Source organism: Myotis yumanensis, unplaced genomic scaffold (genome assembly GCF_028538775.1).
Source record: "Myotis yumanensis isolate MYYU_CA2020_CCGP unplaced genomic scaffold, mMyoYum1.0.hap1 SCAF_5, whole genome shotgun sequence".
NCBI lineage: Eukaryota > Metazoa > Chordata > Mammalia > Chiroptera > Vespertilionidae > Myotis > Myotis yumanensis.
The window spans coordinates 2,434,320-2,459,892 of NW_027223756.1; the positions used below are offsets into that span (position 1 = coordinate 2,434,320).

Below are 25,573 nucleotides of genomic sequence, written 5' to 3' on the forward strand. Positions count from 1 at the left end.
CTTCCGGTCGCCCGTCGGCTCGCCCCGCGCGGCCGCCATGTTGGGTGCGGCGCCGCGACGAGGCCCCACTAAGGCGCGGGACGGATCTGGGAGGACCCCCAAGGGGCCCCCCTTGCTCGGTGGCCTCCTCTCTTAGCTTTAGTGAGTTTAAATGTCCACGCGTGGCCAGGGGCGCCCCGAGGGGGGGTGCCGCCGGGGAGAAGCCCGGGGGGCAGGGCCAGTCCTCCGGTTGCCGTCGCGCCCCCGCCCCGAGCTTGCAGCTGCGCCGAGGACCAGCTGCGTGATGAGTGCGTGGAGGCGGCCACCAGCCCCAGGGCTTCCCGAGTGACTCCAGGCCGGAACACGGGTTCGAATCCCGACCCTTGGGCGCTGCCTTCGCCTCCAAGCCCTTTCCCCGCAGGCGCCTGCCCGCGCAGTGTCAAGAGGAAGGGGACCCCCAGGGCCCAGCCCCTGCGCTGACCTGGACCCCCTGCTCCGAGGCGCGCTGGGTGCAGCTGTCCGGGCGGGGCTGCCTTGCAGAGGGGGCGCCCCAGCCCACTAAGGGGGTGCGCCTCGGGCAGCCAGAGCTGCCTCGCGGGGGAGCCAGCCCCCCAGAAAGGGAGCGGTCCCGGTCCCGGGCCGGGAAGCTGCGAGGGAGTTAGAAGGAAAGCCCACCTTCTATCAAACAGAACTTGCGTGTGTCTGGACCCTCAACCCGTCCGGGGAGGCGATGGAGCGAGCAGGCGGCGACCGGACTACCGGACTACCGAGGTGTTAGGGTGAATAAACTCCCGCTTTCTCCCTTCCCTTTGTGTCACGTGGGGTCAGCCTCCAGCCTCTCTCAGCCCCGACTTCCCACCTGAGAATGTGCGCGAAGCGGCAGGCGGGAGGCGGGAGGCCATGTGCATCCTCTCACTGAGCCTGGCCTGGCCGGGTGGTGCTGGGCCTTTGCTCCGGGCCAGACCGCTGACAGCATCGGATGGTCAGCCCGCTGCCGCCTGAGGGGAAAGGAGCAGCGCCTAGAGGACTCGCCAGGTTAGATGTGTCTCAGCTGCACTTCCGGAGGTTTTCAAAGGAGAAGATTGATGGAGCTCCTGCTTGCAACTCCCCCTCCACTTGTTCCGCCGGTCCGGTTTCTCAGGTGTGCACGCAGACCGCATCTGGCCCCAACCACCCTCCCCTTCATCCCCGAGGGTGACGGCTGTGTCTCGTCCCTAGGCATCTGTCCCGTCAGTCCAGGCGTCTGTCCGAGACAAGCATGCCCAAACTTCCACCTGCTCAAATCTATATCTCTCTCAAATGAATTTTTAAAAAACTTACTTGTAGCTCCCAGAGCTCAGGCTGTACTATCAACTGATTGGCCCAAAAGAGAGCTAGAACTGGCCCAGGAGGGACTTCCTGTCACAGACCCTGCTCCTGGGGCCTCTGAGACTTTTGGGGTTGGGGGAGCCACAGAAGCATCCTGGGCACTGCTGCCACGTCTGGACCAGCGGCTACAGCCCATGGGGCTGCTGTGGTGTTTTGGGGCTGCTGTGGTGTTTTGGGGCCTAGACTAGGAAAACCTAGTGAGCCCAGGGGACCCCGGGCTCCTGTTCAGTTTTGGAAGCCATCAGGAGGTCTTAGAACCGTCTCCTCCTCACCAGGGGGAAATGAATGTCCGGATGGGCCAATCTCCACTCTTCCTCTGGAAGAGGACCCAAGGGCCACAGTGCCCTCAGCCTCAAACCTGGATTGATAGGGATCCAGCTGTGCCTCAGGAGAAATGGGGCAAGATCCCTGGCGGCTGGGGCGGGGGGGGCTCACCCTCTTTCTCTGCTGGTACCAGCAGCAGTTGCTGGCAGGGGAAGGGCAGGCCAGGCTTGTTTTCTTCAAGAGCAGTGACTTGACTTGGAGCCCTGCAAAGCCCCTTGCTGACCTGCAGACAGGAGAAAGGCCCCCTGCAGGGTCCCAGGAGGACTAGGCCGGGACTGCACTTGCCCATGCATAGGAAGGCATCCACCCCACAAGGTAGAATCCAACCTTCACCCGTACCCCAGCCCTGGTCACCCCGGCCCTGGTCACGGTGCTGCCCTGAAGACCCCTAGATAAATCCCCTCTTCAGCTATCATGGTCACTCCAGATGAGTCCACAGGTTTATAACCCTGTTCTCAGCCTCAGACCCACAGAGGGTGTGGCCTAGCAGCCACCACTGCCCCTCCCAAGAGGACACCAAGGTCAGAAAGAGACCTCCTCAGAGGAGGCAAAGGTACCCAGCCAACCCCGAGCCCAAGTCCCTGGAACTGAGCCCTCTCGAAAGCCACCTGCACCTCAGAAACCAGCTGGGGACCAGGCCAGGGATTTCCTTTCTAAGTCTAGAGGCCAGGATCCTAAGCTCCTTCCTCCCAAGAGCCCCCCAACCCAGATGGGTCCAGGCCTGGGTTAGAGCACCTCTCCCTCCCCCCTTAGCAGTAGAGATGGCCTGGCCCCCACCCTTCTCCCAACCGCACCCATTTCCCCAAAATTCATCCACGCCACAAAGCTCCTTTAAGGTGTGCACTTTATTGAACTGGTCTCGTCAGTGTACAGGTAAGCCCTGCTTGGCCGCCTCCACACCTCAACCCACTCCCTGGGGGACCAAAAGCCTTCATACATCTCAAGTTGGGGACAAAAAGGGGGGCCACGATGGCTGGCCATTCAAAATAAAACAAAAAGAACAGGTATTAAGGCGAAGATTAAAAAATTTGGATTACATAATTTACACAAAAGCAATGCAATCACCCTCCCCGTGTGGACTCGGGCGAGGACTGGCCCTCCTTAGGGATTAGTGGGCGGCCTTGGGGCAGGCAAGGGACTTCCTGTAACAATGCATCTCGTATTTGGAATGACTATTAAAAAAAGAACAATGTACAATCAAAGTCCTCGGCCACATTGTAGAACTTTGGGGATGCTCGCTTCAACAGACTGCTGTCACCTTCACCGTTCCAGTTTTTAAATCCTGAGTCAAGCGCCAAAAAAAAAGATCAAAAAAACAAAACAAAAAAAAAAAAGAACAAAGCCATGCCAATCTCATCTCGTTTTCTGCGCAAGTTAGATTTTGTCAAGAAAGGGTGTAACCAACTAAGTAACAGTCCGCCTAGAAGCATTTGCGGTGGACGATGGAGGGGCCGGACTCGTCATACTCCTGCTTGCTGATCCACATCTGCTGGAAGGTGGACAGCGAGGCCAGGATGGAGCCGCCGATCCACACAGAGTACTTGCGCTCAGGGGGCGCGATGATCTGGGGAGACAATGGGACAGTTAGCCTAAGGACCCTGCTGGCGACCACAGGGGCCCACCCCACCAAGGCCAGACTGTGACACTCCCCCGGACCAGGCCAGCTTAGCTGGGTGGACACTCACCTTGATCTTCATCGTGCTGGGAGCCAAAGCAGTGATCTCCTTCTGCATCCTGTCGGCGATGCCTGGGTACATGGTGGTTCCACCAGACAGCACCGTGTTGGCGTACAGGTCCTTACGGATGTCGACATCACACTTCATGATGGAGTTAAAGGTAGTTTCATGGATGCCACAGGATTCCATACCTGAAGGGAACGAAGGCCGGACTTAGCTTCCAGTGCTGCCACAAGGGTGGCCTTTGTGCGGGGCAGGGAGCGGCCTTACTCACCCAGGAAGGAGGGCTGGAAGAGGGCCTCGGGGCAGCGGAAGCGCTCGTTGCCGATGGTGATGACCTGCCCGTCGGGCAGCTCGTAGCTCTTCTCCAGGGAGGAGCTGGAGGCTGCGGTGGCCATCTCCTGCTCGAAGTCCAGGGCGACGTAGCACAGCTTCTCCTTGATGTCACGCACGATTTCCCGCTCGGCTGTGGTGGTGAAGCTGTAACCACGCTCGGTGAGGATCTTCATGAGGTAGTCTGTCAGGTCCCGGCCAGCCAGGTCCAGACGCAGGATGGCGTGGGGGAGGGCGTAGCCCTCATAGATGGGCACCGTGTGGGTGACCCCGTCTCCGGAGTCCATCACGATGCCAGTGGTACGGCCAGAGGCATACAGGGACAGCACGGCCTGGATGGCCACGTACATGGCGGGGGTGTTGAAGGTCTCGAACATAATCTGTAGGGAGAAACGGGTCATGTCACACAGGGGAAGACACCGGGCACAGTCAGGCCAGACCAGAAACATGCAGAGAGTGCAAGGAACACAGGTTAAGTGTGCTAGGGACCCCAGAATGGGGATTCACTTCAGACCTACTGTGCACCTACTGAATACACACTCCCAAGGCCACTTTACATCCGCCTCATTGGCTTTGTCACACGAGCCAGTGTTAGTACCTACACCCACAGACTTTACACTTAAAAACCTAGTCAGAGAAGCAAACACCAGAAAGATTCCATCTGGAGAAAAGCAAATAGAACCTGCAGAATTCCAAAGGAGACTCAGGTCAGAGAAGAAAGTCCTAGGAGAATGGCAGAGAAAGAACCAGTGAGAAAGGGCGTGGCAGAGGGGACAGGAAAGGATGGGGAGCTGCGCAGGGAAGGCCAAGGGCCACCAACCTGGGTCATCTTCTCACGGTTGGCCTTAGGGTTCAGAGGGGCCTCGGTGAGCAGGACAGGGTGCTCCTCGGGGGCCACACGCAGCTCGTTGTAGAAAGTGTGATGCCAGATCTTCTCCATGTCGTCCCAGTTGGTGACGATGCCGTGCTCGATGGGGTACTTCAGGGTCAGGATGCCTCTCTTGCTCTGGGCCTCATCACCCACGTAGGAGTCCTTCTGGCCCATGCCCACCATCACACCCTGCGGAAGGAGCAGCGAGGTGCCCTCAGTGTGGGCCAGATCCCAGCGACCCCCACCCAGAAACCTAAAGGACTCTCGTGGAGGAGCTGGGCCTCACCCTCCGCCCCACCCACCCAATCAGACCCCAGGCTGGCGCCCTACCTGGTGCCGGGGGCGCCCCACGATGGAGGGGAAGACGGCCCTGGGGGCATCGTCCCCGGCGAAGCCGGCTTTGCACATGCCGGAGCCGTTGTCGACCACGAGCGCAGCAATATCGTCATCCATGGCGAGCTGCAGGGAGAGCAGGGCCGTGAGCCTGGGTCGGGTGCGGCTGCCCCCGCCCTGCCCACTTCCGGCGCGCCGCGCCTAAGAGCCGCCAGGGGGCGCCGGCGCGCGCCCCGATTGGGGACAAAGGAAGCCAGGCCGGCTGCGTTATTACCATAAAAGGCAAACGCTGGAGAGCGGCGGCCCGCGGCGCCGCAGGAAGCCAGGCCCTCGGCCCCGCCCCGCCGCGTTCAAACCGCGCCGGCCGGCCGGGCGCGCAGAGACCACACCCACGGCGGCCCGCGCCGCGGCCAGTGTGCGCAGGCGCCTGCGCGCGCGGCAACCCCACCCCTTCCGGCGGCCGCTCCGCCTCGCCCGGGCCGCGGCGCCCAGCCCTGGGGCGCGCGCGCACACGCACACACGAGCACGCGCAGCCAGTGCCCAGTGCCCGGCGCCCAGTCCCCACCCGGCCGGGGAGGCCCCGCCGCGCCCACCCTCCCTCCGTCCCGTCCCGTCCCGTCCCGCGCAGCCAACCGCCTGCTCGGCCCCAGGCTCCAGGCCCAGGCCCCGTGGACCGTCGGCAGCGCCTGGGAGCGCGCCCTGAGCGCAGCGCAGCCCGGCCCCGAGGCACCGGGGCTTGAGTCCACTCCCCGCGCCCGGGCGCTGGCCACGGGGCCGGGGCGAGAGGCGAGGGGCGCGCGGGCCGGGCGTCGAGGGCGGTGAGGGCCGGCGCGGACCGTACGCCCGGCCAGCGGGCGGGCTTACCAGGAGGCGGTGTGAGTCGGCGAAGGAGGACGAGCGGCGAAGTCGAGTGGCCTGTGCGGGCGGCGGACGGTCTCAGCAGTGGCTGCGCCGCGCGCCGCCGGGTTTTATAGGGCGGCGACGCGGCCGCTCGAGCCATAAAAGGCAACTTTCGGAGCAGCGCGCGCTGATTGGCCGCGCGCCGCTCACTCACCGGCTCGCGCACAGTGCAGCATTTTTTCACCCCCTCTCCCTCCCGAAAAAAAAAAAGAGAGGGCCTGAGCGAGAGCGAGAGCGAGAGCGAGAGCGAGATTGAGATTGAGGAAGAGGAGGGATCGAGTTTGGCCGGGGGCCGCCCTGGGGTGCTGGGCCCCGGCCGGGGGTGAGGGGTGCGCGCCCTGGGCTGCCGCCCCGCCGGGCCGTGCTCAGTCCGGCCTCGTGCGGCCGGTCCCCCCGTGTCCCCCCACCCCGGGTCCCTCCGGGTGTGGATGTCACATGTGCATGGAGCTCCCCCGTGGCCCCTGGTTGCTGTGGGTGCTGCTCAAGTTTAAACAGTTGTGGACAAAGGGGTGCTCAGGGAGTCCCCCCGCCCCCTTGCCAACCTTCACTCAACTGCCCAGAAAGCCTGGGTGGGGGTGGGGTGGGGCTCTGGCTGGGGATGCTCAGCTGACCAAGTGGGGGTCATTCTACCCTTAGCCCTGGGGCGAGGAGGATGGTGTGGTCCCGGGAGCGGCGGGCTGGGGAGAGCAGAGAAACTGTTTCCATGGAACCCGGCCGCCCTCACACCCAGCCAAGGCGTCCTGGGCCTCAGCCAGTGACCAGGCAGCTACCAGGCACTGCTGGGCGCAGCCGGGGCCCACGTCCATCCTCTGTCATGTAGCCACAGCTGAGCTGCCTCATGGCCCATCTGGAGGTCCCCGAGGGCCGGGGAGGGACACTCAGTGAGCCAGAGTGGAGTTGGGGGCCACAGGGCCAGTGGCGAAAGGCCAGCTGCCCTGGGAGAAGACCCTCTCCCTGCCACTCGCGACTGCCCTGGGTCTCTCCAAACACTTGGCACGACCTGGGTGCCCTGTTCTGGGTGGTTCCCTGCTCCGAGAGCTGCCAGTTGGGCAGGCAGAGCCTGTATCCAGATGGCCCACAGTGCTCGGCGTGGCAGCCGGAAGCCCAGGGGCCGCAGGACCCCAGGGGCGCAGCTGGCTCAGCCCAGAGGAGTGCACCTCCCCAGAGGTGTGACAGGCCACTCTTCACCTGGAGGAGAAGGGAAGGCAGCATAGCTGGGCGCTGGGCTGTCCTGCAGCCTGTCCCCCGCTGCCGGGGCTGTGCAGTGTGTAAGAGGTGTTCATTGACTGTGTGTTGAAACCAGTGACCAGTGAGTCCATATATGGATGTGGAATGTGTGTCCAGGGGAGAGGTGGCTTGGTCCGGCCCCATGGAGGAGGCTGGTGGCAGGTCTCTTTGAAGGTTGCCGAGGCCACAGCCAGGTGGAAAGGGTGACCAGCACCCGCACAGCGGAGCCCACAGGCTCAGAGCCTCAGGCTGGCCTTCCTAGGGAACCTCCGAGAAACTCACTGCAGGGCCCCCACCCCGCCCCCACTCCAGCCCTGGGCGAACATTCCCAGCCCATCCCCTCCTGCCTCCTCAGGGCCTGTCTGTCCTCCTTCTGGCCTGGTATCTGTCAAGGGCGTCTGGCCAGCCACCTTGGGATTCAAGGACTAGGGCGGGGGCCTGGGGAGGGCACTTTTTGCTGCCTGTTGATGAGCCTGGAGGGGTGCTGGGCAGGCTAGGACCAGGCCGCAGGAGGAGGGCTGGGAGACCGAGTGGCTCGAGTGGCTCCAAGGAGCTCCATGGGGTGGAGAACAGGCCTGGTCCGCCAGCAGGACTTGTGCTGCTACCTCCCCTCTTAGCCAGGGGCCCGCCAAGGGGCAGGAGCACCAGGGCCACCAGACCTCAGACGGGAACATTCCGGGCCCGCTGCGGCCGGTCCCTGGTGCTCTCCTATGCACCCTTCACAGCCCAGCCCAGAAAGCCCCTCAGTGGGAGCCTGTTAGCGTCTGCAACTTGTACCCTCCCCCACTTGAGACCCCTGCGCTGGGCCGGCCTGCGTCACTCAGCTCCCCCACCCGCCGCTGCGTGTTCAGCCCTGCCTCAGCTCCCCCTCACTGACCCCCACCGCTCTGTGCTGGGGTGGGGGTGTCTCTCTTCCCCTTCTTCCTCTGAAAATGGAGCTTAGGGTCCCTTCTCAGCCAACCTTCCCAGGGACTCTGTCACACCCACCTCCTCCCGCGGCACCCACCCCAGGGCCTGGCTCTGCTGCATGAGTGACCACCTGGGCGTCCTCAGCCCTCAGAGAGGACCCTGGGCAGATGGAGGGGAGGGGGCACCAGCCTGGGTGAGGGGAGGGGCTGAAGAGAAAGAGCAGCTGGAGGAGGAAAAGAGGAAGCGGAGCGGCAGAGGAAGGGGGCGGGACGGCAGCAGGAAGTGAGCAGGTTCTTCGCTGGGAACTTTGCCCTTGCGGGGCCTGCGGGGCGGCCGCTGGGCGGGCACAGCCCCGGGAGCTCGGCCAGTGGCCGCCCCACCTGCCCGTCAGCTGCGGCTTTTTCTCTTGCAGCCCCCTCCCCCCTCCGAGACCTCCAGGCCAGGGGACAGTGACAGTCCCTACGAAAGGACCCTCCCTCACCCACCCACCCACCCGCCCATCTCCTTGGGCGTTCGATCCCTCTGCCCCACCCCCACCCCCCACCCGCCAGGCAGGGACCCCAAGCTCCGTTTTTTCAGAGGCAAAAACTGAGGTGAGGCTGAGAAAGGGAAGAGAAACCGCCGCACACAGTCAGTGCTCAGCGAAGGGCAACCGAGTGAGTGGGGACAAAGCATTCCAGCAAACACACCCCTTTTTACAGGGGAGGAAACTGAGGCAGGCCGGTGACCGGCCCGGGCTCAGAGTCCAGCCTCAAGGACTCCAGGCCGGCTCTGAGGCCTCCCTGCCCCTCCCTGGTGAAGTGTCGCTGGAGTGCCCCCAGGGACTCTGTTCAGAGTCTGAATTCCTGGGCCCCACCTCTGTCCTCAGCTCTCGCTTATCTCCTGAGGTCCAGAGGGGACAGCCACCGGCCCTTGGCCACACATCTCAGGCCCCGAGGGCCTAAGTCTGCTCTTTCCTGCTGCAGACCACCCCCCACCCCCCACCCCCCACCCCACCCCCCACCCCGCTCCTCCCCTGCTCCCAGGATTGGCTCAAGAAGAAATTTTGGACTCCAGAGTTCCTGAGGTCCCGGGAAGGCTGGGCTGGAGTCCTGCTGCCTCCTGTCCAGCTTGACCACACTTTCAAGGTCAGCCCTGGGCTGGCCCCCCAGAAAGCCCGCCAGCCTCCTCCCTCCTCTCTCAGAACAGCTGCAGCTTTCCTGCTCAGAGAGGGAAGCCGCCCAGCCAGGGACACACAGCCAGGAGCTGGGCCTCGGGGGGTCAGGCTGCTCCTGCATCCCACAGGCAGCACCAGCCAGCCAGACACGCCTCCCACACAAACAGCACCAGACAGTTTTGAGCAACACCCTGAGTAAAGTAGGTGTGATCCCCGAGACCTCAAACAAGACAGCAAAGGACCCCCATGCTGCGCCCCTGAAGTGGGGCCCAGAGCAGGAGGGAGGGCTGGGCCAGTGTGCCCTCCTGGGCAGCAGCCAGGACCTCGGGCCCCACCCAGGCCTGGCCTCTGGCCAGAGCCCCTCCCAGGCCTGTCAGCCTCCTCAGCCTCCGCCAGCCTGGCCTCCCCTGCCTCCCTTCTGCAGGGGTCACCCGAGAAAGGGGGTCCTGCCCTGGAGAAACTGGGAACTTCTCATGCTTCTTGGGAGAGTTTGAAAAATCCTTAAAAACTACCCCCCTCCCACCCCCGCGTCCCCCTGGCACCAGAGGAAGGCCCGGGCACTCCTGGGGAGTTCCCAGCCTCACTCGCTTGGAGTTTTTCAGAAGAGAAACAGAGAACAAGGAGCCCTGGGCTTCCCCTCCACGCCCCGCTGAGCCCTTCCTTCTCCCAGACCCTCCTCCTGGTCTGACGTCCCCAACAGACCCTGCATGTGAGGAAGGAGAGGACCCTGGGGCCTGAAGACCTCAGCAGCTGGGGGGGGCGGGGGGCGGGGGCTGGGAGTCCCAGCCTCACAGGTCTCCCCACAGTTGTGGTTCCAGGAGATTCTTGAAGCCCACTGGTCACCGGGCCCACAGCAACCGGCCTGGAGCCGGTGGGGACCTGCCAACATCACCTGGAGGTCAAGGGAGCCCTCAAAAGCCAGGCTTTCCACGCAAGGCCTGAGGCAGGGGACAGGGTGACCAAGTCGGGGGGGGGGGGGGGGTCAGTGGCCACTTCAAGGTCAGCCCGAGGTTCTGAACACTCCTGGCCCTGACAGCCGGGTATCAGCAGGCACACCTGCGGGACTCCCCCAAGCGGGAGGCCCTGGCACACGGACCCTGTGCCCCAGCCTGTGCCCCAGGGCTGTGAGAAAGGGAGACTGTGCCTGGCACCCCCGGGGCCTGGGAGCAGCCAGTGACACGGACCCAGGGACAACATGGTCAGTGTCAGGGACTCAACAGCTTTCTAGCTGGGTGGCCTCATCCCTGCCTGGCCCAGGGGCTCAGAGCCCACCTGGGAGCTGGGGGGGAGGTCCCAGGGGCAGGGGAGGACCGAGGAAGTGAAAGGGGAACCAGTGGGGGAGGGCGGTATTGGGAAAGTGCAGGCGGGCGGGGCTGGGACAGGACGGCTGGGCTGACTCACAGAGGTCACCAGCCACACGGGGCGCAGCCTGGCCTCCGGATCCCTGAGAGGACAGGACAAGGCGAGGCAGAGTACCTGAGGCTGCTGTGGCCAGAAAGCTCACTGCCAGCTCAGCTGGAATCTCCCCGTTTCTCAGACAAGCAAACTGAGGCCAGTGAGCGGGGGAGACTCCGCCCTGCAGTTACTAGCACACCGTTACCGGAATGTGCTGGATCTAGGAGTCCGGAGCCAAGGCGACACAGCGCATCTCGGAGGGGCCCCCTGAGTCCTCCGGCCTCAGTGGTCACTGTTCGCAGCCCATGTTCCAGACGGGCAAACTGAGGCTCAGAGTGGCCAGTGGGCACTAGCAGAGGCGTGCTCCCCAGCACCCTGCCTGGCCGCGGGCACACACGGGGCTCCACGTGGGGCACCTGTCAGCTGGTGCCACTCCTCTGGCCGTGGGGCCTGGGGCCCATCCAAGTGGAAACCTGATCATCGCAGCGGCCACGTCGCTGTGTAACCAGCCTCCTTGGCCAGAAATCTCAGCCGCAGCCGCCACCGCCAGGAATCAAGCAGATCCCGCGGCCTGGGCGTCCTGACTGATCCCTCCCCGTGCCCAGCCCTTGTCGCTGCTGGGGAGATGAGGGGACCCGCCAGACTGCACTGTCCACTGGGGACAGGCCTGACTCAGTGACATTGGTCACTCGTGGGCTTGGGTTTGATGGGCCAGGCAAGGAGGCCACTGTTGGGGCCTGGGGGCAGCAGCCAGGGCGCCCCCTCATTTCCTGGTCGCTGGGGAGGAATGTTGACTAAGTGCCCGGGCTGCTGAGGCCCCTGGCATTGGGGGTGACAGTGTGGGGGGCACACAGATGTGCCTGAGACACGTGGACCAGAACGTGGGGACGCAGCAGGGGCTTCCCGGCCCGGGGAGGACTCTGTAATAAGCCCTGTGCCCAGGGCGGGCAGGTAGGTGGCAGGGGTCGGGACAGGGGACAACCGTGCCCTCAGTGAGGGCAGAGCAGGGGCGCCAGGCAGGAAGGCAGAGCCCTGCTCGGACCCCGCGTTTCTCTGAACACTGCCAGGGTTCCGTTCTGTCACTCGGCCCCTGCGTGTCCTGGGAAGCGACGCAGAACTCGGGGCCCACCAGGGTCAGAGCATCGTGATGGCACCTCTTGCTTGGGTGGGCTCCTGGGCCTTTAAGGAGTCATCACAGACACCCCGGAAGCTGGCTGCCACCTGTCTCCTTAGCAAAGCAGAAGCCAAGGCCCACAGCACGTGGCAGGCCCAAGGCCGGCCTGGAGGCTGGGGGCGCACTGTGTGTGCCCCAGGGCCAGGCGGTCTGTGCGGTGCGGGGGTACGGCCCCCCTCCCAAGGCCAAGAAGGATGGGGCTCTAAGGCGGCCTGAGCGGCCCCAGCTGCCCAGACGCCCCGGCCTGGCCCAGCCCAGCCCAGCCCTGCCCACTTGCAAGCCTCGTCCTCACGCCTCCCACGTCAGAGGGACTTCAGGGCCCTCAGAGGGTCAGGCTCAGGTTGGGGGACGCTCCTTGCCAACCCCTGCTTGGTCCTGAGGCCTCGCTGCACCCTCTTTGCAGGCGGGCAGGGGCAGGGGCCAGGCTGGCTCATCGTGGTCCCAGCACACAGTGGGCAGCAGCGGACACAGAAGCAGATGGAAGGTTAGGGTGCCCGCTGGCATCTCCCTGCTGAGGCAGCCCAGCTGACTGTGGGTTGGTGGCCCAGGGCAGTGGCTCCCCAGGTCTCAGAGCTGTAGGGAGGGGACGGGAGAGTGAACAGAACTGCTCAGACCGGGCCCGCCCGGAGCAAGTACAGGGGGGCCCTATGCTGGTGACCGTGGGCCAGACATGGGCATGAAGCCCCTGATGCCTCAACTTCCTCTCCGGCCTGGGTTGCGATCCCAACGTGGGCAAGCAGGCCAGGGAGGGGTGAGCAAAAGCCTTGATCGGGTGCTTTAAACAAGAGGCCACCCAGATCTGCAAACCTCTCTAAAGATGAAAAGACGCTCAGCATCACAGGCCAGCCGGAAAGTGCAGCTAAAACTACACCGAGAGGCGCTGTGCCCAGCAGCGGATAAGGGAAGCTGCCCCCGCGTGCGGGTGAGGCGGGAGACCTGTAACCCCACCCGCAGGCGGACGGTGGGAAGCCGTAACCCACTGCAGGTGTTTATCCAAGAAACATGGGCCCACGTGCCCACCGATGGGCGCGTACAGGAGTGGACACATAGATTCATGTAGAATATCCACATATTCACAGGGCCCCAAACTCAGGGCACCCAGGGGCACTCTAGCAGCAGAAGGGGCAGCTGGGAGCGGTGCGTGCATGGAGGGAATGAGCTGCTGGCCCACGCAGCTCGCTGATCTCCTCGCGAGCACAACGCTGAGCAAAGGCGCAGAGCAGCGCAGCTGTGACTCGGAGTTCAGGGCGACAGGAGCCCGAGCGGAGTGGGCTGCGCTGGTCAGGGCAGTGCTGGCCCTCGGGAGTGGTGACTGGCGAGGGCATGAGGGGCTCCTGGGAGCTGGAAATGTACATGGAAGTAGCCAGTTTGGGGCAATTCGTGTAGCTGCCCACGAACGCCGTGGTGGTCGCTAGGTTGAGAGTATGGCCCTGCCGGTCCGGAGCCCTGCCTGTCTCAGGCCTTTCACTTGCTCTTCTTGGTCCATAATGGACCCTCCTCCCTCCACACACCCTTTTTGCTGCTTTAAGTTCTGCGTACTCTTCAGGGCTCAGGGAAAACACTGCCTCCTCCAGGAAGCCCTCCCTGGTCCCCAGGCAAGGGCAGGGCTCTCCTGGCTCCTGCACTTGTCACTGCTCACATCTGATCATCAGAGGCACCTGTGTGGGCACAGGGTTCCTCTCCCTCCATGCTCTGCGGGCGGGGCCACATCTGTTTTGCTCTCTGTGGGATCCCCAACTCCTGGCGTGTCATTAGTGAGGTTTTCAGCTTCCATCTGCGGACGGAAGGAGGGACGGAAGGGACCTAGTTCTGTACAGAAGGGGGAAGGGACCTAGTTCTGTACAGAAGGGAGACGGGCGGCAGGAATGGATGCGTCGTCTCCAGGGTGTGAGCATCCTGTCCCGGCAGGGCGTGGCAGGGCCCTGGCAGGAGCCAGGCGCTGCGACTGCCAAAGCCGATGAGGAATAGGCCAGGGAAGAAGGGGCGGGCCAGCTCAGGGCGCACACCTTCCAGCGGGTGTTGGCAGGAGGGGAGCGGAGGGTGAGTGTCACCGGAAGTCCTCGGGTCTTGACAGCAGCTGACTCACCCGTGGCTGATCATGCTCACAGGTCAGACTCCAGCCCCACGCTCCAGAGGTCCCTGGACCACGGTCTGACATCCTGGGTGTGGAGGAGCTGGCCTGAAGGAGGGGCAGCCTGCGGTCCAGCAAGGCTTTCCAGGGGAGGGCTTTTTCCTAGCTGGGCCTTGACGTTTGAATAGGAGTCCAGCAAGGAGACACAGAGAGGGCGTTGGCAGAGGGGGTGACGGGAGAGCTGCAGACATCTGAGGTGATGGCGCACTTCGGAAACAGTCTGCGGGAACCTCAGTGGGGAGCTCTGGGCCCAACGCCATTTTCATTCCGGCCAGCACCCCGGAGAGCCCCTGGAGGCCCCAGATGAGAAAGAACTGCGTGGGTGAGCTGGGGTGGGGTGGGCATTAGGCAGGGGAGCCCTCAGCCCCCGGACACCGGAGGGAAGGAGCTCAGGGGGGCTGCGAGCCCTCACCCTTTGGGAGGAATGTTCCGGGCCTTGAACTCAGGCCCCATTGTACAGATGGGGACACTGAGGAGGACATGGCAGAGCCCAGACTCACAGACCTGGTTAAGCTTGGGGTCTGGAGCCCGAAGTTCCAGAGACAGGCCCTCCTGGAGGCCGGGCACCCACAGACACAAGCTCACGGGGCCAGCCGCTGGGAGCCAGCACTGGGAGCACCCCGAGACCCAGCAGGGAACTGGTGGGAACTGGATCTGGAGCTCGGAACCAGGCCGCCCAGGTGACAGCTGCAGGACCTCGGTGCTGCTCCCCGCAAAGCTGGCCGCCGGCCCTTCCTCCCCTCAGCCTCTGCCTGGCCCAGCGAGGGCAGGGAGCTGCAGGGCCACAGCAATACAGCTTTGGCGTCCGGCCAGGAGGTGGCAAAGTGCTTCGAGAGCCTGGCGATTAGCTGGCGTCCAGAATGCCTGGGGCAGGCGTATGCTCGGGGACTGGCATACACCCAGAGCCGGGACTTTGTCCTGCAGGGTGCTGGGGAGCTACAGAGGCTGTAGGCCGGGAGAGGGGGAGCGGGACGGGCCAAAGCTGATGCTTCAGCAGGTGGCTCCACGTAAAGCAGCAGCCTGCAGCCCCCTCGGGTTCAATTCCTCGCTGCCCCTGGCGGAGCAGGAGTCCGTAACAGAAACACAGAGGCATGCGCATACCCACGGCCATGGCCACGGCCACGGCCACGGCCACGGCCACGGCGTGAGGACAGTGGGCTGGCCTGGTGCTCTTCCCTTTCTGCTCTTCCCTTCCGGTGCCTCTGGAATTTGATTCCGGCCCCATGGCCACCCCAAGGGGTAGGCAGGCAGCGTTCATCAGACCGTTTTAAGGTTGTGGGTACCAAGGCTGATAGTCGGGGCCGGGGCCTGCTTGGGTGTGTGCGGCTCCCTCACTCCCATGCAGGGCTGTGCTCCCCTGGAGGTGAGGTACTGAGTCCCCATCCCCCACAGGCCCCACTGCCCTTCACGGCCTCCAGGGGCCAGGCCTGTCTTGCTCACTCCCCATCAATTGTCCCATGAGGCAGGGGCCTTGATGGTTCCCCAAATCACAGGTCAGGCTGAGGAGTGAGGGGCCTGCCCAAGGGGTGATGGCGAGAGGGGGCAGGTGTGCCATCTCCGTGACTCTGGGCAGGTAACTGGGAGGCCTCGGTTTCTTCACCTGTAAAGTGGGGGGACACTGTGGGGGGCTGTCGGGAGGACAACACGGGGGGGTGTCAGCTCAGAAAAGTGCCCCAGGTCACTGCTGGGCTGGAAAGGGCCTGCTGTGGTGGCTGCCGCTCCTGCTCCCAGCGGGGACTCCGGGCCGGTGGCCTCTCCCTCCGTGGTACCCACAGTGGGCTTTGGGGGAGGGGTGGGAGGGTGTGGGAGGAGGAGGAGGGGTGTGCCCATCAGCTGATGAGCTGAACTTCCTGGCCCTGATCCCAGCAGCCCCCTGAGCAGAGGACAAAGGGCAAAGGACAAAGGACAAAGGGCAGGGCCTCTCCCTGTCATCAGGGGCCATATCTAGACTTAATCAGGACAGCGCCTTGGCCCAGGGTGCACTGGGTCTGGCGCCAGCCTCTGGGAGCTCCCCACCGCCTTCCCCATGGCCAAGGCCAGGCCTGGGCGGGGCAGGAGGCAGCTGTCTGTCAGGGGCAGAAAGAAGAGGCCTAGAGACCTTTGGGAGCACACACCGGGCACGCCCCTCCCAGGCCCTGACCCGCTGAGCCCTCCTGCCGTGCCCACGCGGACACTCGGCTCTAGACTTAGGCCACGGCTCCGTAAGAGCTGGGAAAGTCGGGGGGACGGGGAGAACCACAGCCTGTGGCAGGCCACTCGTGGGGTCCCCGTGGGAACACCTGAGACAGCATCCCGGTGTCCCCGCCCTCGGGCCAGGGTTCACTGGCCGCCATGGAAGAGCAGGACTCCCGCCTCACCCTGGCCCCGCCCTGCTGCCTCTGGCCTCAGTGTGCCCACCTGCATAGCGGGGCCCAGTGGCCTCAGCCTGGACCCCCAGGCTCCCAGGTGGACTCTGGACTCCCTGATGGCCCTAAATCCTGGGCTCCCAGCCCTCCTCCCACTGGGTGGCCAGGGCTGGGGTTGGTGGCAGTTGAGGGTGGGGGCCTCCTCTGCAGGGAGTCTGGGCCCAGACACTGGGTGCCAGAACAGAGGTCCGACTCTCACAGGTTGGCAGGAGCAAACCTGAGGGTGGAGGGCCCTCGGGACCCCAGGCAGGTAGCTGCCCAGGTGAGCTGCTCAGACCCATTCCCAGCCGCCAGCCTGGGGCGGTGGGAGCCAGGGCCAGGCGCTGGCTAAGTGGCTGGGTCCAGGCCCCTCTGCCGGGCTGGGTGGTTATTATCTGGTGCTCCCAGCCCGCAGGGCTCACATGGAGATAAGCTGGTGCCCGGCTCCGCTCTGAGGTGTCCAGCGCGGGCTGCTCCAGGCCTGAGTGCCCTGCAGGCCTCAGCCCCCACCCCGCCCCTCCGGAGGCCCGGCCCACTTGGCCCAACTTCCTCTCCATAAAAGGCGAGGTTTGGGAGCACCCCTGGAGGGGGCGTTGGGAGGGCGGAGGAGGTGTGCCTGCCCCCTCCCCCCAGGGGCCCCCAGTCCACCCGTCAGCCCAGCCTCGGGCTTTCCTAAACCCCTGCCTCGCCCCCTCCAAACCAGGCCCCCGACCAAGGCCCTTCCTGGGGCCTGCCCCCTACTGCCCCCTCATCCCAGTGTACAGCGTCCCCCTCAGCCGGTCACTTTGTCCTTAATTTGTGTTTGAACAGAGACGGGGCAGAGCCGGCCTGAGCGCTGGGCTGGGGCCGGGCAGGGGGCCCTGAAGAACCTCAGGAAACGCCCATGTGCCCAGAGGGTCACATGGCCACCAGCTCGGGGCAGACGCCCAGCAGTTCTAACTTCCTGTGGGCGTCTGTGCACGTGAACACTTCGGGGGCCGGGGACCCCTCCCAGGCACACCTGTCAGACCCCTGGCCATGCCACTTAGCTCCTGCGACCTTGGGCCGTTCCCTCTGCTCACAGCCTCGCTTTCCCCACCTGCTCAATGGGGAGATGCTCTCGCCCCGTTTGTGCAGCTGTGAAGTCAGACACGCAGCAGGGCCCTGCCAGGTTAGAGTGAAGGAATGGGGGGCAGCTGCTTCCTGCCTGGCACCCCCCACTGAGCACGCCTCCCAGGAGAGCAAAGGTGCTCTGTGAGCTCCCCCACCGCAGAGCGCCCCAGGGCCCCGAGCCCCTCCTCCCTCTAGGACGGGGTGAGGAGAATGACATGCCGGGAGACAGCAGTGGTGCTCAATCAACGCAGCTGCCAACCCCTGCCCACGCGGGGGGCTTCTGCATCTGGGCCCTGGCTGGGCAGCAGGGCCTTGGGTGTCATCTGGCTCCACCCCGCCGAGGTATGCGGCCCTGACAGCACCCATCCCTCTCCGGGCCTCAGTTTCCCTCGGGGGAGTCTGGGCCAGGCGAGTGGGGGTGGGGGCGGAGAGGAGCTGCGGGGAAGGCCGAGCCGCGCCCCCCGCGGCCCCCAGCCGCGGTCACGGCCGCCCCTCGGCTCCACGTCCGCTGCCCACGAGGCCGCCTTAAAAGGCAAAGGGTGGCAGGTCTCGGAGCCGAACTTAGTCATCCGGCCCGCGGGCTGCCGGCGCGCCGCGCAGCTTCCTCCCCGCGCTTCCCGTCTGCGGAGGGGCCGGGGGAGGGGGCCTTTCGAAATGCGCTGGCTTCTCCGCAGGGCGGCCGGGCCGGGGCGGGTCCGCTGGGCGGGTGGGGGCCCGGCCGGGAGGTGGGGGCCGGCCGAAGGCGCTCTCGGAGAGGCTGGGGGGCCTGCGGCAGACGCCCCCTTCCCTCTCCGCCGGCCCCCGGGCGCTTTAACCCTGAGGCTGCCGGCGGGCAGGGCGCGGCTGAGCCTGGGCGCGGGGTGGGCCCCTGGCCCCTGACGGGTGACCGGTGACCTGCCCGGATGGCCCAGGTGGCTGCTCTGATCAGTCTCGGCGAGGTCCCTGGGGAGCAAAGCGCCGCGCACCCACGTGCAGGCTGTGAAGTGTAAGGACACCCCGGGATGAAGCCACCGGACACCGGACACCGGGGCAGGGCGGCAGGGGCGGGGCAGAGGAATGCGGTGGAATTCAGGCGGCGGGAAGAGCAGGGCTGGTCCCCGGTCCCTGGATGAACCTGAGCTCAGAGGTGCACACCCTCGCTCTGGCTCAGGCCCCGCTCCCAGGCAAAGCTCACGCCTGGTGACAGCAGTCAGGGTGGTGATTCTGGGGGCAGGTAGCAGCTGGGGGGGCACAGGGAGCCTCCTGGAATGGCAGCGTCCTGTGTGCTGGTTGGGGTGACGGCTGCTGGCCGACAGCCGGATGGGGCTGTGCACTGAGGTGGTGGCCGAGACTGTGGGGACGTGACACCCGGGGCAGGATGTGAAAGCACACAGGACACGCGTGCCCGGCGCAGGGCTGGGCGGCAGTGGCAGGGGCTCAGGGAGAGGCGCGGAGGGCGAGGGTCCCGACGCCCACAGCATGGCCTCTATTTGAGAAGACGAAGCCGAAGGGAGTTTGGGGAAATGATTCCTAGGCCCGGAGGTGCATTCTGTTCCCCTCGGTACTTTTCCGTGTATTTGAAATAGTTCACACTTTTTAGGAAGAAGCCGGTGGGGAGACGGGGGCTGGGGGTTGGGCGGCGTCGAGCTCTGACCCTATTTCTTGTTCGGTGCAACGGCAGTCACCAAGAGCTCCCTGCGGTGCATGAGCCCCCGCCGCTCAGGTGCACAACAAAGGGGTCTGGCGTGGGGTCCCCCTTTCCCTCAGCCCCCCTGGGAGAAGGCACGACTACCTGGGGTGGGGAGCGAGGGTGGGAAGGTCTCCACCCGCGGCTCCTTAGGCCAGTGGCCTGGCCTGGCCTGGCCGGGAAGGCTTGTGTTTCTGACAAATGGGGCCAGCCAGCCCCATGCCCTGCCCGTCCCGTCCTGTCCCGCCTGTCCTGTCCCCGGGGCCAGGGTCACTCCAGGTGAGGCTCCGGGACAGCACACTCAGCAGGACGCAGGTCACCTGGCCTCCGATTCCACGTGGCCCGAGCCTCAGGAGCCTCTGCGGTGACAGGCCTGGATGGGGTGCCAGCCTGCGAGGCCTGCAGCCCTGCCCCCAGCGCACTGTTGGGGTGCTGAGAGCCCCAGAGGGCTGTGGGCAGCCCAGCTGGAGCCAGCAGGAAGGAAGGGAGGAGGGTGTGGGGTTAAGAAAGTGCATTTGGGAAAGGAGAGGGAAGAAGAAAGAGAAAGCAAAAGGGGGGGGGGGGCGCACCCAGGCTCTCGGGTGAAAGCCCCCGTGACGCCCGGGAAAGAATCTTCCAAAACTCGGAGGTTAAGTGACGAGGCCAAGGTGACCCAGCTGCGGAAGGCAAGGTCAGGGGGAGGTGTGAGCAGGAGAGATTGACAGACTTGTGGGGGTGGGGCGGGGACAGCGGAGCCTTTGTAGAGGGTGTGAAGCTGCCCAGGGGAAGGGGAGGCCCTGAGAGTAAGGAGGGAGGGGCGGGGCCCAGAGGAGGGGGGTAGGGGGGTGCAGAAAGAAGTGACTGGGGCTCGGGCAGGATTCGGGCAGGACCTGGTGGAAGACACTCCTCCCTCCCGGGTGCCCTCTAGTGGGGACCTCTCACCCTGGCCAGATGGACCTGTGCTGCCTGGGCTCAATCCCTTAGGGACCTGGGACCAGCTGGGTTCTCCCGGTGCCGCCCAGCCCACCGCTGGCTCCCCATCCGTAGCTCCCCCCTCCCCCCCCTGCTCCGCAGGCTCTGTCTCATCAGGTCTTGCTGGACAAGCATCAGGCAAGAGGAACGCTGCAGCCTCCTGGGGACCTTGTCAGTGAGGACGTGTCTCCCCCCTTTTCCAGAGGACAGCGAGGCTAGAGGGTCCGCAGGCGTCCCCGCCTGCTGCACTTCTGCACACGATCACCTGGCACCCGGGTGGAGCAGTCCCTTCCGAACACTCACCTGAGGGACCCTCCTGCAGGCTCCACCCCTTGTGGCCTTCAGCCCCTGAACTGGGGTCAGATCCCAGCATGCCCCAGGGCTGAAGAGCAACGTTGACCTTGGAGGAAATAGCTTCCACTCCAAAAGGAAGTCAAATGCTGCTGATTTCCATCTGTGAGAAACCAGGTGGATGACGCCACCGCCTTGGGCCGGATTTACAGGTATGAGCGGCACCCAGAGGTAGCCGGGGCAGGGGCAGGGCCTCCGGCAGTTGGCTTGGCCGGTAGGAGCTTCAACCCCTCGGTGGCCTACATTCAGTGAGGTGGGCGTGCCACCCGTCCAGGGCAGGACTGGGAGGAAGAATCCAAAGGGAGTGACTTGTCAGGGGTGACCTGCTCGCCTTTGGGAAATATATGGGTGAGGCGCGCCATCATCCCTGGACTCTGTGTTGTGTCCTCCCGGCTGCCGAGAGGGGAGATGGTTCCTGGTCCCAGAGGGCGGATGGCACCGAAAGCAGCAGGCTGAGCGGCAATCTTAAGCAGAGATGGAACTGTTTCCAGAAAGTTCTACTTGTAGGGATCTTTGATGGAGGGTAAGTGATCGTGGTGTCCTTAGGAATTAAGTCGGCGGGCCATGCACAGAAGCATCACTCGAACGAGGTGACAGGAAAACCCGAAGTCTGGGGACAGAACAGTGAGCGTCTAGGTTTGAAATATGTAACTGGCTGCATTCAAAGAGAAATGCGTATGTTACTGCCTCACAGATTGTTCTTTCAGTTTGTTGACAACCCCAATAAATTATAAAGTTTCCTTTATCATTCGACGCATTTATTTTATGCATTTCCACGTGAGACCCTGGGCAAGGTTCTCTCCGTGGAGCACCCCTGCCTTTCCCCACCCCCCCCTTTCTCCCCTCCCTCCCTCTCCTAAGCTCCAAGAGCCCTCTTTTGTCTCTGTACCTTCTTTCCTGAGCCCATTTCTTCTATGGCTCACTTCTTCTACCTCTGCGACTTTCTAAATAAACTTTCTCTTAATAAACAAATAAAATAAAAGTGCCATTCTGACCGCTGATGAACGGATAAACAAAATTCGGCATATACATACAGGGGAAGGAAATCCTGATTGGTGCTATGACAAGGGTGAACCTTGAGGACTTTTGCCGAGTGAGTAAGCCAGACAGAAGGACAAGTGCTGTCCTTCCAAGAACTACTGGAAACAGAAAGCAGAGGGTGGCTGCCAGGGGGAGGGGAAAAGGGGAATCTCAAGGGGGCAGGAGTTTCATATTTGCAAGATGTTAAGGGTCTGCATGGCTGTTCCTCAACAGAGTGAATGTACTTAATACCACTAAACCCTAAAGTTAAACGTGGTTAAGATGGCAAGTTTCACGTTGTGTATTTTACCGCAATTTAAAAAGTACAAGTTGCAATAAAAACACACTTTAAAGACTTAAGCATTTTAAAAGCATGATGCTTAGCCAGCAGCCCTGAGTATCATCACAAGCTAAACAGTCCACAGGCGCCCAGGGCCCGCAGAAAGGTTAAGGTGCCCAGCGCCCCCTGTTGGCAGAGCCCAGCAGGAATTCCGGGCAACCGGGAATTCTGGGAATTGTAGTTTGCAGTCTCGAGCGGAGCCTAGCCGCGAAGCTGGGAGACAATAGTCCCAAAGCCGGCGCCCACGCCCGCAGGGAACTGGCAGGACGCGAGCCCGGCGCGCCTGTCCTCCCGCTGCGTTCGGCAGCCTCTCACCGGGAACGTGGACGGAGCGCGCACCGGTTCACCCGCCCGTGAAGCACGTGGCGCCCCCGGTTGCGGTTTGCACCCGGGTAGATTGGCCAGGCTAAGTGCCCGCCCCACCGTCGGCGGGTCAGCTCGTAGGTGCCCTGACACATCCCCGCCGGGGCCGAGGCCTTGGCAGTGACCGTGGGAGGACGCTGCCGCGTAGAGACCCGAACGGCACTCCCTGTTCTCACTCTGGTCGCAGCTGCAGCCTCGGAAGTGACTCAGCGGTATTCCTGGGAACTGGGGCTGGCGGGAGGGGGCGTGGCCCGGGCCGAGGCCCCACCCACCCAGGTCCGCGCGGACCCCGGGCTCGCCCACCCTCGAGTTTTCCCCACCCGCTGCAGGCATTTGCGGGCACCACCAGCCCAGGGTGGGGGGAGGGGGGTCGTTCGAGATGGGAGTGCAGCCTGAGCTGGGAGGGAGCGGGGGAGAGGGAGGGAGGAACTGGAGACTTGCGCGGTGGGGTGGGGTGGGGCGGGGTGGCGGGGATTTCTCCCGATCTTCCCGGAACCTCCATCTCTGAGCCTGGCCGTAGGTGGGGGTGAGGATCTGGGGTGGGGCGGGGGCTGGTTCTGTTTCCAACCCCGGGGCCCAGGCGTTTGGCAGGTGGCGGGCGAGCAGGGTCGGTCCCGCCTGGACTTCCCGGGTGACTCAGTTGCGGGTCGGGCCCGCTCCGGGACTAAGTGCCTCCTGAATAAAGGGGATCGGTTAGCGGCCTTCCAGGGTGACCATAACCCCCGCTGGCAGCCTGGGCCGCTTTGGGGGGGGGGGGGGAGGATGGGGGGGCGTTGCTGGGCAGGCTTGGGTGAAGGTCCGAGCACTGGACCAGGGCCGCGGCGCCAATGTAAGGAGAACTGAGCCTCAGTTTTCCAAATGCGGAAACGACGGAGCGGGGTGGCGCACTGCGCAGGCGATTGGTGCGTCCAGCGTGGCCCCGCGCCCGGGCGGCCACCGAGACGGCCGAGGCGCCTGTTTCCTCCGAGGGCGGAAGCGGGTTGGACGCCACCCAGGCCCGGCAGCCCCGGAGGAGCCGGGCGCCACCTCCCACCTCCCGGTTACGGTGCGTGGGCACCCAGCGACCACCAGGTGGCGCCGGAGACGCGCCTGCCACGCCAACGGGGCGGGTCGTCCCCAGACCGTATAGATTCTATAGAAGTTGCTGGGCCCGGCCCGTGTGGCCCAGTGGTTGGGCGTCAGCCCGTGCACCACGAGTCACTGGTTCCATTCCCTTGGAGGTGACTCATGCCGGGTTGTGGGCTTGATCCCCAGCTGACCGATGCTTCTCTCTCATCAATGTTTTTCTCTCCCTCTCCCTCTCCCTTTCTCTAAAATCAATAAAAACATTTTTTTAAAAAAAGAAGCTGCCAGAACCGGTTTGGCTCAGTGGATAGAGCGTCGGCCTGTGGACTCAAGGGTCCCAGGTTCTATTCCGGTCAAGGGCATGTACCTTGGTTGCAGGCACATCCCCAGTGGGGGGTGTGCAGGAGGCAGCTGATCGATGTTTCTCTCTCATCCATGTTTCTAACTCTCTGTCCCTCTCCCTTCCTCTCTGTAGAAAATCAATAAAACATTTTTTTTTTTTTAAAAAGAAGCTTATTGGACAAAAAGAAAAAAAAGCACTGGGTTCAAAAGATGTCAGATACAAGTAACACAATCATTATATATTTAAGCGGTGACATTGCAACTGAATTTGCCTCTTCCCTCCCAGAGGCGGGGACCTGTCCCTGCTGGGTTAGAGGAAAGAGCTGCAGGTGATTCCCAGAGTACCAGGTTCCAGCACAGTGAGAGGTGGGCAGAATTTGGAGGGGAGGGGAGGGGAGGGGAGAGGAGGGGAGAGGAGGGGAATTCTAGGTTGGGGGTACAGAGCAGGAGCTCATCCAGCCGCGGAAGAGGGTGGGTGGGGTTGGGCAGTGCAGTAGAGGGGTGGAAGTGACATCCCTGTGTTGCCCAGCTGGGGGCTGGCCAGGCTTTGTCCCAGAGTGGGCTCAGGGCCGTTAGTGGAGGTGGCCCTCACCATGGTGTCCAGCTCCGCTGGCATCACACCAGGCCTTGGAAGATACCGAGGGGCCACCCTGGGCTGTGCCGGGCCCTGTCTCCCCGGCCTCACATCATCATAGCTCCCCAGGGCCCTTGAGACAGCACCGGGCCTCAGCCTGACCCTGCTTGCCAGTGGCAGCCGACATCGCCTGGCAGATGAGGTCAGGGAACTGTCTGTGGGCGCAGGGCCAGGAGTGACACCCCAGGTCCTTAGGTCAGAAAGGCGTAATGAGGAGGCCTCTGCCCAGACGTTAGGGTGCGTAGGGCAGGGTCTCGGACCTGGGAGCAAAGTGGGGGAGCATCCAGGGCGACCGGGCCTTGACCCCACCCCCAGCCCAGACTTGACCAAGGTGGGGAGGTAGAAGGGCCCTGTGTCAAAGTATAATTTCCCAAAAGCTACAATCAGGACTCTCGTACAATTAGAGAACACACAGTTGTCAAAGAGTTAATTCAACTCATTAATTGATGAGGGAAGAGTGAGAAGGTAAAGCTGATGCCAAGAGCCCTTTGGAACGGGGCTTGTATGGCCCATTTTAAAATGCCAGGGCGATCGCTTCTCGGCCTTTTGGCTAAGATCAAGTGTAGTATCTGTTCTTACCAGTTTAAAATGCCAGGACGAGATTCTGAAACTCCATTTAAAACCCTGATCGCTCTATGAGACGATCAAGAGCAATCTTTGGTTTTGTATCAGATACAAATCCACAAGTTAACCTGTAACTTCACCAGACTCGAGCCCTTCATTAATGGTAATTAGCAAGGCAGACAGAAGCTTCCTGAAAAGAATCCGAGGAGACATTTGTCCCGAGAGGACATACCAAAGGCCAACAGACACGAAAAGATGCTCAACGTCGCTGCTCACCAGGATCGAGACCCAGTGCCTCGCCACCTCACGCCTGCCAGGCGGCGATCAGCAAAAGACAAGAAGCGCCCAGAGCTGGCGAGGATGCGGGGAAGGGGCCTCGTGCGCTGGGGGGTGGGGAGGATGTAAATTGGTGCTGCCGCCATGGAGACTCCTAAAAAAATTAAAACTAGGACCAGCCCCAGCCATTCCAGGTCTGGGTGTTTACGCAAGAAAATGAAAACACTGATTGACAAGATATACTCGCCCCTGTTCACTGCAGCGTCAGTTACAGCGGCCGAGGCTGGGAAGCAGCTGGGTGTCCCCAGAGCCGAGCGGATGAGGATGTGGGACAGGCGTACAATGGACGCGACGCAGCAGTGACAGGCAGGGACTCTCACCGTGTGCAACAGCGCGATGGGCCAGCGGTGCTGCGCTGAGAGAAGTAAGTCAGACAGAGGAAGACAAACCCCTTATACTTTCCCTCCTGCATAGAGTCACACACAGTAAATGAACAACACAGAGCAAAGTCACAGACACAGAGAACAAGCTGATGGTTGCCAGATGAGCAGTGTGTCTGCCCACCGTAGTCTAGGAAACACACACACACACACACACACACACACCACACGCACACACACACCACACACAGACACACACACACACCACACATACCACACACACACACACACACACACCACACGCACACACACACCAAACACACCACACGCACACGCACACACAGACACACACACAGACACACACACCAC

General features: G+C 63.3%; 1 protein-coding gene, 1 long non-coding RNA gene and 1 pseudogene across 2 annotated transcripts; 2 read left to right on the forward strand and 1 right to left on the reverse strand.

Moving 5' to 3' along the window:
• The first annotated feature begins 39 nt into the window (after positions 1 to 39).
• Positions 40 to 785, forward strand: LOC139010169 (uncharacterized). Its single transcript, XR_011471474.1, has 2 exons — positions 40 to 346; positions 669 to 785. It is a non-coding gene; the product is annotated as an uncharacterized lncRNA (long non-coding RNA).
• A 1,713-nt stretch (positions 786 to 2,498) lies between these two features.
• Positions 2,499 to 5,856, reverse strand: ACTB (actin beta). Its single transcript, XM_070414307.1, has 6 exons — positions 5,749 to 5,856; positions 4,882 to 5,010; positions 4,501 to 4,740; positions 3,622 to 4,060; positions 3,357 to 3,538; positions 2,499 to 3,235 (listed from the first exon to the last, which is right to left on the reverse strand). The coding sequence occupies exons 2-6, from the start codon at positions 5,002 to 5,004 to the stop codon at positions 3,092 to 3,094; spliced, it is 1,128 nt and encodes a 375-aa protein (XP_070270408.1). The 5' UTR covers positions 5,005 to 5,010; positions 5,749 to 5,856; the 3' UTR covers positions 2,499 to 3,091.
• Positions 5,857 to 24,514: 18,658 nt separating this feature from the next.
• LOC139011965 (U2 spliceosomal RNA) lies at positions 24,515 to 24,681 on the forward strand (annotated as a pseudogene).
• The last annotated feature ends 892 nt before the right edge of the window (positions 24,682 to 25,573 follow it).

What these genes read in the sequence shown, in the direction of transcription:
- ACTB (XM_070414307.1), bottom strand. Translation starts at nt 5,004, where the DNA reads ATGGATGACGATATTGCTGCGCTCGTGGTCGACAACGGCTCCGGCATG. An exon ending in TGGGGCGCCCCCGGCACCAG is followed by an intron (nt 4,741 to 4,881) that starts GTAGGGCGCCAG and finishes CTCCTTCCGCAG; the next exon opens with GGTGTGATGGTGGGCATGGG. An exon ending in CTTCCAGCCCTCCTTCCTGG is followed by an intron (nt 3,539 to 3,621) that starts GTGAGTAAGGCC and finishes CGTTCCCTTCAG; the next exon opens with GTATGGAATCCTGTGGCATC.